Source organism: Notothenia rossii (genome assembly GCF_949606895.1).
Source record: "Notothenia rossii genome assembly, chromosome: 2".
In the NCBI taxonomy this organism is placed as follows: domain Eukaryota; kingdom Metazoa; phylum Chordata; class Actinopteri; order Perciformes; family Nototheniidae; genus Notothenia; species Notothenia rossii.
Genome location: NC_136904.1, coordinates 41,239,370 through 41,249,776, shown reverse-complemented (window position 1 = coordinate 41,249,776; position 10,407 = coordinate 41,239,370). Strand labels below are relative to the sequence as shown.

The 10,407-nt window shown below is 39.9% G+C and overlaps 1 protein-coding gene across 1 annotated transcript; it reads left to right on the top strand.

Moving 5' to 3' along the window:
• Positions 1-8,785: 8,785 nt before the first annotated feature.
• Positions 8,786-9,955, top strand: LOC307030324 (uncharacterized protein). The gene is made up of 3 exons (XM_079666671.1): positions 8,786-8,795; positions 8,927-9,013; positions 9,135-9,955. Exon 3 carries the CDS (start codon positions 9,270-9,272, stop codon positions 9,933-9,935), a length of 666 nt encoding a protein of 221 aa, XP_079522797.1. The 5' UTR covers positions 8,786-8,795; positions 8,927-9,013; positions 9,135-9,269; the 3' UTR covers positions 9,936-9,955.
• Positions 9,956-10,407: the final 452 nt, after the last annotated feature.

Here is a 10,407-nt window from a genome sequence, read left to right as displayed (position 1 = left end):
GTCTTTTATACATGAATATGTGTCCCCGGTGTTCCAGGGAACTCACAAAGTGCCAGAAAACACAACCCTCTCTATTTTCCTCCATAACCAAATCTCTAAAAAAGGGGCTGCAACGGATCTGATACAGACTGATCCAGATTTGAACACTTCTATGACGTCACAGAAGTGGCGCTACGGCTATTGGGCCAACTCCACCAATCAGGAGGAGACAGCCACGGACATTGCCGTTCAAAAGCGCTGGAGACGCTGTAGTACATATGCCAGGCCTGTAGATGGTGCTGTTCTCAAAGAATCAGCCCATGAAAAGACAGTGTTAAATTGAGCGAAATGAGGAATGGCTAAAATGCATGATCTGTTTGGTATTTTGAAAAATAAAAAGTATAAATATGCCTTATATAGGTATGGTCCTACACTATGTTATTCAAATATAGCATGATAGGTCCACTTTAAGCTTGAGACAGATGACTTGAAAGGACTTGACTTTTTAAAATTAAATATTTGCGTTTGGGTGATTATAGCGCCATGCGCGCAAACCTGGCAACCCACTAGAAGGCAGGAGTCAGTCAACATGGCAGCGGCTAGCGTTACTCCACAAATAGTCAAGTTTGGATTCAAGGATTATGTTGTTGATGACGCTAATAAGAAGAGAACAGCTGTATGCAGGGTCTGCGGCATACAGATCAGTGATACGACCACCACAACATCCAACTTCATTCGTCACTACAAAGAACCCACAGAGAAAGGTGCATGATTGTGTTGTGTTAGCTAGAAAGCTAACGTTAAGTTTAAGCTACGTTAGACTTGGTTTCAAATTGATTAAGCATTGCAAAGAGAAGACAAATCGGTAAATTAACACTAGAACCTCCAAGGGATTCATTGTACTAACCCTGATACTGACGGGCTGTCAGGAGAGGGAGAGAGAGAGAGAGGAAAAGAGATGCCTCATTTATTTCCCCTGTGTTATTATCAGAAGTTACTGTAAACTTTTGAATAATGGAGTTCATCTACTTCAGTGTTTCCCCTAGGTTTACTGCCTTGGCAGGGTGCTGCTCGGATCCAATTTTTATTTTATTTTTTTACAGTGTTACACTGTACTGTATTACAGCCTACACTTCTTCCTTTCATTGATACATTTAAATCACCTGACTACAGCATATAACATACCTGCTGCAACCCTGTGCTGCTGCTGCTTCTCTCTGCCTCATCCTCTATTGCTGGACGCAGCTCCACCTCATCTGATCTCTGATATGAAAGCAATCGTGTTATGATCATATTGAGCTATTGGTGTGAGTCTAACATTAAACAAGCAGTCTGCTTGTCATACATTGCTGACGATACATTTTAAGAGGCAATTTGTTGAGTCACTGCCGCGAAATGCCGGTAGCATAAAGCTAGCAAATCCTGCATTAGCCTCACATAAACAGGTGTAGACAGAACATCCAATTATCCTGAGCTAATTTACTGAATAAACCAACTCACATCTCCTGTCTTTTTTTTCACCCAACTCATTAGACCAGGGGTGGGGAACCTCCGGCCTCCGGGCCGTATACGGCCCGCGAGACCATTTGGTACGGCCCTCGAGGTAATTTATAAACACACGCAAAAAAGAAAAAAATTGAAGAAATATAGACCGCAAAAAAATAAAAAAAGCGAGTGCCTGTTTTTCCTGGCCAAGATTAGGGTCCTTGAACACAACACGAGCCTGACGTGTCTGACAGGGGTGCAGTTTTGACAGAGAGCACCGGAACGCCAGAACGCCGCTCCGGCACTTGAGAAATTGCAGTACCCATAAGGAGCCGTACACAATACATGCCGCAGTTTTTGCGTGGCTGTGTCTTTAGTTGAAAGCCCAGTGGGCGATCTGTTCATCTGTCATACTGACCATACAGTCAATAACTTTGTTGTTATTAGCATCTGGTTAGCTAGCTATGCTAACGAATATAAGAAGCTTTTTCTCCAACCAGTGAGGTAAAGGCACATCTTTATCATCATCTTTATTTATTTTATCTTTATTTATCTGTTGTTATTTTGTTTTACTTGCTTGTAAGCGCTTTGAGCACCAGGAAAAGCGCTTTATAAATGTAATGTATTATTATTATTATTATTATTGATATGATCATTATAGTTATAAAAAAATAAGAGAATAAAGTAAACAGGTATAAAATTCTGTATGACAGTAAAACAAAGTTGTTATTAATAAAGAAGAATACAGTTTGAAAGGGGAGTGATTTGTAAAATATCCATAAAGAAAAATAAAATCTGCTTACAGTTCTGTTTCATATGGATGTTGAGAGATGTATCCATAGATCTCTTCATGTTGCTCTCAAAGTGCACCAGATTGATGCTTTTAACTTAAACATTTAAAAACAAATCTTCCCGGGGGAGCATGCCCCCCGGACCCCCCTAGAGGGTGTGAGGTACCCCCCCACTTAAATTGTGTCCACATGGATATGAAACTAAATACATTTGCACACATCTTGTGTCCATATCTTTCTGTTGTGGTGGTCATGCCACACCGTGCACGTGCATGCATGCGCGAGTCATGGTGAGATATCTGGATTAAGAGGTTGCTTTTTCTTTGCACAGCATGAAAGAAAGGCCCAATGAATGGGCTGTGTTTTTTTTGTTTGTTTTAAGCAGAGGTCAACAATTTGTACGGCCCTCGGAGGATGTTGAAAAAATTGAAATGGCCCTTGAGAGGAAAAAGATTCCCCACCCCTGCATTAGATTATTCTTCTGCTGGCGTTTCATTGTTGTTTTCTGTCAAATTCAATACTGTAGTTCAAAACCGCGGTACCTGCTCACCATCTGTGAGCTATTTTTAGAATGCACACGCTATGTTCGTTGTCGTGTTCGCGCGCGTCCACCTGGGCAGGCTGTGTGTGTCCTTCTCCTCCGTGACGATAACGGCTTGAGGTTGAAACATAATAATAAACTAATTTGAAACGGGGGGGGGGGGGACACACAAACGGGCAGACAGCAGAGCTCAAGTTGGGGCAATAATGCAGATTTCTTTGACTTTTTTACACTTTGTTGATCTCCTCCTTTCCTCCGCTCTTGTGTCTGATTGTGAGTGTGTGCATTCGTGTGTGTGTGTGGTGGGGGGGGGGCGCATCGGAGCCCCGCCCTTCAGAACCAGAGCGGAGGGAGTATGTGAATACGCAAAGCAGTGGACACTGAAACATGCACATACATTGGATAAATAACATAGGCGTTTAGTTTATTTAATAAAAGAGCACATGTTCAATGTGAAAAGTGACCGTAGATTTATTATTTCAGTTGCAATTTGGTGCTATATATATATTTTTTTGATTAAAAAAAACCTCCTTGAATTTCAGGCGGGGCTCCGTTGGCAGGGTGCAGCGCCCCGCCAAGACATTGGTAGGGGAAACACTGTACTTTGAGTATTTTTTTTAAAATGTTTTAATTATGTTGTTTTTGTTTGTAGAAGCGATTCCTTGATTTATTGTAAAAATGAATCTGAAGATCCCTACGTTTTTATGTCACGTGATCTTCACATTTCTCCCTGCAGAAAAAAAAGATGGCCGAACTTCGTTTTATTCTCGGTGGAAAATGCCTATTTTAAGGTTAGTTTGGCCATTAAAATGTGTTTTGATGTCATTTGATGCGAGAAATATGAGTTGTTATTTCAGATTATGTGTGCAGTGGATGTACATGATCTTTAGTTTGCTTGTTATTACGAAGATTACTTCAGGAAATTGTGTCTATACAACGTTTTCATTGTTACCAAGGTGTTTGCTAGGGACGCCACTAGCGATATTATTTATTTTATGTTGTGTAACTGTTTAATGGTGTTATCTTTATTGCTACCCCCTTCCCCGTCAATTTATAGTGTTGGTCCACAGCGCAAACGTTTTAGTTTAACAAAATTTGCATCTAAAATTGTGGCATAGATACGTTATTTTCCCCTGTGAAATTATCCATTTATTCAACAACACATAATTATCCTTGTGTTTATTTATTTGTTTGTTTGATTATTAAACACAAGTTGGAGTCCGTCAGGACCGAGGGTCGGAGCAGCTCATTTGCTTTAGAGAATATTACACCCGGAAGTAAGTATTCTCTCCGCTTCGCTTGACAAACCCCGTGATAGTCCTCAAGCTCTGTGATTGGATGTTTGAGTGTGCGCCGAGGGTTACGCCGAGCGTCGAACAACACTTTGAAATGGGATGGAACCACGGCAGACTGTCCAAAACTGGATTTGAACGGGTCCACCCCATCCCCCACCCGTCCCCAGAACTACACATGCTGGGTATTGTGTTTCGCAACATGTTCTCTATCTATGGCACGTCTCTACTGGGAGTTGTAGTTTTAAAAGACGTTTTCGTATTTCCCATAATAAGAAGTTGCCAGTATGTGTACAGATGGAGCACTGAATTTCAGACTCCAGCTTACAGCTTCCTGCCTACCACCAGCCAAAGACCAGCATACGTTGCCAGATTTTCAATTTCAGGTTTTAACCAGGAGATGGCACTTCATTCACAAATACAGAAAGACAAGTTTCATGGACTTTCAGTTGTGTTTTGAAGAGCATTTGAACACATCAATATTTTAGATCAACTAAAGTATATCTAATCTTCTAATTCAATAATATATAATCTTTATATATTAAATAATCATAATAATAATGTAAATGTTTACATTACACTTCTTTATTTGTTATGCTCATACTTTAACCTTTACAATCGTTTGCTTTAATATGCAGTATATTTTTTGTATATTTTTGTGTTTGCTTCCTCCTGCTCCCTTTCGGACACATACTGTATGATTTATTATTATTATTAATATGAAGATATTATTAAGATAAGATAAGATAGTACTTTATTGATTGAACATTTTAGTTTAGAATGTGCTGTCTCACGGTAATTCAGAAGGCTCACAGGTTATGGGATTAGTTTTGTATCATAAAGATAAAGCAACACTTTCTCAGAATAAAGCAAAACTATGAGTTTAAAAGAAAAAAAAACGAAGTCAAGCAAAATAAAATATAAGTTGCAAACAAATCATTTGTTTAATCATTTTAGGTTTTTGTTTGCAGTTCTTGTTTCTTCTTTCTCAATGATCAGACTTTTGCTCTCTCTGCAGCTTTCTCTTTTGCGCTCCCTCATTTTTTGTTTGAGATTTTGACACAAACATCCCAGGTGGGCGGGACTTTCAGGGGTGCGTCCCCATTGGCTACTCAGTTTTTGAGTGAAAGCCCACTACACCATAGATCATACAGTGCAACTCATGCACCAAACTCCGGAGTCCACTCGTCCACGTTAGTGTCGGTGCCTCCTGGGGAGTTTTCATGAACATATCGGACTTATCTTATGGATTGCTGTGCATTATACTTGTGATGTGTAGTTCATACTTTATTTCAACTTTAAATATTTTAATACCTGAACACACTGCTGCTGTTAAATAATTTCCCAATTTGGGATTGATAAAGTGTCTGTCTGTCTATTTATTAGATTAAAAAACACATCTATGTATTTTCAAGCTAAAGGTGATACACAATATAAACTTTATACTGTTATTTTTTCAAAGACATGTTACATTTCAAAAGCATATATTGCTATTTTTAGACAAACAATTAAAGACTGCTTTAATTTAACAAATTCTGCAATATAAAAGTGCAGATTTTCTTTATTAAACAGAGCAGACCTAGGTTGCATACCAACACAATTAGGAACATGCTCACATCTCACTATGTTGGTCTGAAGAGCTGAAACATTTATACACAATGGATACAAACTGTGTTGTTTCATTCTATATCCTGTGAGAATATGATATACATTTAGCATTAAAAACTCAACATACTATTCCTAGCCTGAGGAAGATCTGAATAATCAACAGATTTGAATGGAATCTCTAACATTTTCATGTAGAATAAAGACAAAAGAGTGATTATACAAATTACATTTATTGAAATTTGAACCAGAAGATGAAGTCTCAAAGAATATTTTAAATAAAAGGACATAAAACAAAAAGGTGGATAATAATACAATCTATTAAATGTATATGTAAAGACATTTTGTCAAATGAAATGACACTGAGCAGGTGATAACAGTAACACCAGCGTGGATGAAGCTGGTGCAGTTCTTTCTGAAACTAATCCCATAACAGGTCACATTCTGACCATTATTTAAAACAATAATGTAGGTGCTTTCCCACCGTCTACAGTTTGATTTGCATAGAGGGAGCTATGTGGCTGAATGGCCAGCGATTAGGTGTGGCGCATTTATCATAGGTGATCAGAGCTAACTGCCTGCCTTCAGATTTCATTTAAAAAACAGGTCTGATTTTAAGCTTCATTCACAAATACAGAAAGACAACTTTTCCAGCACTTTCAGTTGTGTTTTGAAGAGCATTTGAACACATCAATATTTTAGATCAACTAAAGTATATCTAATCTTGTAATTCAATAATATATAGTCTTTATATATTAAATAATAATAATAATAATGTAAAGGTTTACATTACACTTCTTTATTTGTTATGCTCATACTTTTACCTTTACAATCGTTTGCTTTAATATGCAGCATATTTTTTGTATATTTTTGTGTTTGCTTCCTCCTTCTCCCTTTCGGACACATACTGTATGATTTATTATTATTATTAATATGAAGATATTATTAAGATAAGATAAGATGTTACTTTATTGATTGAACATTTTAGTTTAGAATGTGCTGTCCCACGGTAATTCAGAAGGCTCACAGGTCACATTCCGACCATTATTTAAAACAATAGGTGCTTTCACACCGTCTACAGTTTGATTTGTATAGAGGGAGCTCTGTGGCTGAATGACCAGCGATTAGGTGTGGTGCATTTATCAAAGGTGATCAGAGCTAACTGCCTGGCATCAGATTTCATTTAAAAAACAGATCTGATTTTAAGACTATTTCTGCGCTCATAAAGAATGATAAGAATAAGAATAATGCGTATTGAACTGGTTTAATTAATTAGTGAGTTTATTTAACACTAGAACCGCCAATCGGGTCAATTTGTGTGATCTGTGTTGTGTGTGTGCAATGTAACTTTGTTTCAATAAAATATTAAAGTCTCCCAGTCCGTGACTTTTCCTGAAAGTGTGTTATGTAGCACCCTATGTTGTTAAAAATTGCAATCTAATAGCGGGATTTGACGGGTTTAGATAGGCCTATACAAAAACCTCTGGCGGTTCTAGTGTTAAGGTAATTAGGTACAGTACAAGCCCTTTTTTAAGTAAAAGTTGAAGATATAAATATTATTATGAATATGGATAAATACTAGGCTATTTATTATTATAAACGTTATATCTTAACATCTATCACTGTGTATATCACCATTCTTTAATTAAATGTTTGATAAGTGCATGCAGATAAGTACAGTAAAACACGTACACAGATACATTATTTTGTATTTTTATTGAACAATGACAATTTAACTTTCCACTATGTCCACCTTTATTTTGCACAACCAATGGCAGAACTTTATTGAGGCCTGTAATCAGTCGACTACAGGTGTCTTGGGTCAGTCTTGTCTTCCAAAAATCCTCTATCGCTTGCATCAGCTCCTGCTTCGAGCCTGGTTTAGCCTCCTTCCGAATGTAGCCTTTCATCAAGTGCCAGACCAACTCGATGGGATTCAAATCCGGAGATTCGGGTAGAGTTTTAACCCAGTTTATTCCCTCTGCCGCAATTCCAGCTACAGCCGCGCTGTGTTTCGGGTCATTGTCTTGGAAGAAGCGGTGATCTGACCCAAAATGTTCCCTGATGTATGGACCTGCAGCTTCCTTGATGATACTGTTTTCAAAGTAGATTCTGTCCATGATTCCTTCAAAGATAACCAAAGGGCCTGGACCGTGGCGCGAAATCAATCCCCAGACATGCAACTTTATTGGATGTTTCGGTTGAGGCTTTGCAACAGAATGGTCCTTCTTGTTGAAACTGAACCTTGCAAAGTGTTCCAGAGCTATTGTGGATTCATCCGTAAAAAGCACATCATGCCACGTTTCCCCAGACTCGATCCACTGGAGGGCTTGTCTCAGCCTTGCTTCTTTGTTGTGATCTCTGATCATTGGAGTGAAACGGGTCCTGCCATATTTCCAGCCAAGTTTTCTCCTGGCCTTGCGTATGCTGCTCAGTCCTAGCGAAACCCCAAAGTCCGCCTGAATTTTCCGCTTTACACCATGAGCCGTGAGCTCGTCGTCAGCTTTTGTCGCATTCTCGATCGCAGTCACGATATTGCTATAAAAGAAAAAGACAAAAGCCATCAGGGAAATGCAGAACTGTCACATACAGTATCAGCTGTTTACGATACGTGCTATACTATTAAATAAGGTAGGCTACTTACTGTTGGAGTTTTCTTGGACCTGAGCGGCGGGGTGGTTTCTCCTGAAAGTGGTTTCGCAGAGTGCTTTGTGAAACTTCTATGTCAAGGCTTGCAAAAAGTTCTTGGATTTCTCTTGTTGATTTTCCATTTGCCCGGATGACACGAACCTCCTGGGACCTCTCTCGGTTGATGCGTGTCATCCTTGCTGTAATAGTAATACGTAATAAGCCGGTTACGCAAATTAGTAGCCGACAAAAGTAGGTGCGGCTGTATACAGCTATCCTATTGGTGCGTCTATAGACGCACCAATAGCAATCCAGGTGCACGAACACCATGTACGATTCACAGATAAATAGAGTGCATAACTTGCTTTTGGCACATCGTCTTTTTTGTGAATCAAGGAAGAACGCACAACTTCTTTTTTTGGAAGAATGGATTCCAGCAATTTTTACCAGACCCGGAGAAAACGTCTTGCACAGGTGAGCTGACAGATTGTAAATAGGCCTAACCTATACTCTGCCCTTTAGACCTACTGTATGTGTGATTATTTGTTAATTTCACTTGTGCTTATGTCTAATTGTGTTATATTCTTTATTCCTAATTCCTATAGTCCGCCCCGCTGGTGGCTGCAAAAAAAGTGAAGCCGTCTCCTGCGCCAAAAAAAACAAGCAAAGTCAGACTTGTTAAAAAGAAAGCGGTACGTACTATTGGCCCTCATTGTCAATCATTAATACTTACACCATTTCTCTGCTATACAATATATTGTTTATTTCCATGTGACCACTGGTATTCATATTGTTTTTTCTGTTTCCCATCAGGCCATCACACTTGCTCTGCTCCCGGCGTCTGCTTCGTGCACGGCTAGATTGGGTGACGCAGAAATTCGTGCACTTAAAATCCGGTTGACCGCCACGGAGGCACAAGTGTCCGACCTGACTCAAGAGCGGGATGCCATGAGGATTATGCAGCAGACTGCAGAGTCGGAGCGGGCTGCCATTACTTTGGCACAGAAGACTGCAGAGTCGGAGCGGGCTGCCATGAGGTTGGAACTGCAGCAGCTGAACACGAGCGCCTACCAACCCAGGCGACTGTTTGGGTTTGATGTGGAAGACGCAGACCCACAGCCTATGCAGCCAGATGTGCCAATTCCGGCCACTCCCATACGGACAGTGCCAGCGGCCAATCCAGCGGTCACTCCGGGGTCCGCAGAAACACCACGACCGTTGGCCACACCTGATGCGCCCACACCTGATGCGCCCACACCTGATGCGCCCACCATCACCAGGGCAGTTTCCTCGGATTGCGAGGACATGTTCTTCGAGGACTGCTTCCAAAAGGGACAGCGTCGCCCTGAGAAATTTGCGGGGGATATGTTCATGGCCATGTTGCCATTTGAAACATATGAGAACATGGTCAGAATAACTAACTGGAGCGGGAGCGAAGGGAAAATGCCCCTTCCCCTCAATGTAAGGCAGACACTTGAGTCCAGTGTCTCCCGTCGGTTCCCAGGCCTGACCACGGACCAGTGGCATAACATTAGGAACCGGGTAAACGAGAGACTGAGGAGCCCACGGAAAACGGATCCAGAAACACCTCGCCCTGGTTTCCGCCGCAGATAGGCATAGATAGCCCGCAAATAGGCCGCAGATAGCCTATGTATATGTTTTTATATATTATAAGATTCAGATTTTTTACGATATAATATTTTGTTAAATAAAAACATGGTGATGTTATGTAAATGTATGATCCTATCTGTGACATATCTTAACAATATTACACTCGTAAAAATAAATGGTAGACATATACAATTGTTTCCTCTTTTTATTTCTTCTGTACTGTATGGTGAATTGCCCTAATGTGGGACATTCTTTGCATTTCAGACTTCTGGAATATAGGCTATTGCGATATGAAGCCAATACAATAAATCAAAATCCAGTACCATTCTGAAATCCCCAGTATGTGTCCTAATCAGGGTTGGGTTGTAACGGAATACATAAAAAAGAATACTAAAATCAAGTAGGCTAACTGTATTCAGCTCGCGTTACATTTGAAAAACGACTAATCTGATTACAGTTACTTTTGTAAACCTGA

Coding starts and splice junctions, on each gene's coding strand:
- LOC307030324 (XM_079666671.1), top strand. CDS start 9,270: ATGAGGATTATGCAGCAGACTGCAGAGTCGGAGCGGGCTGCCATTACT.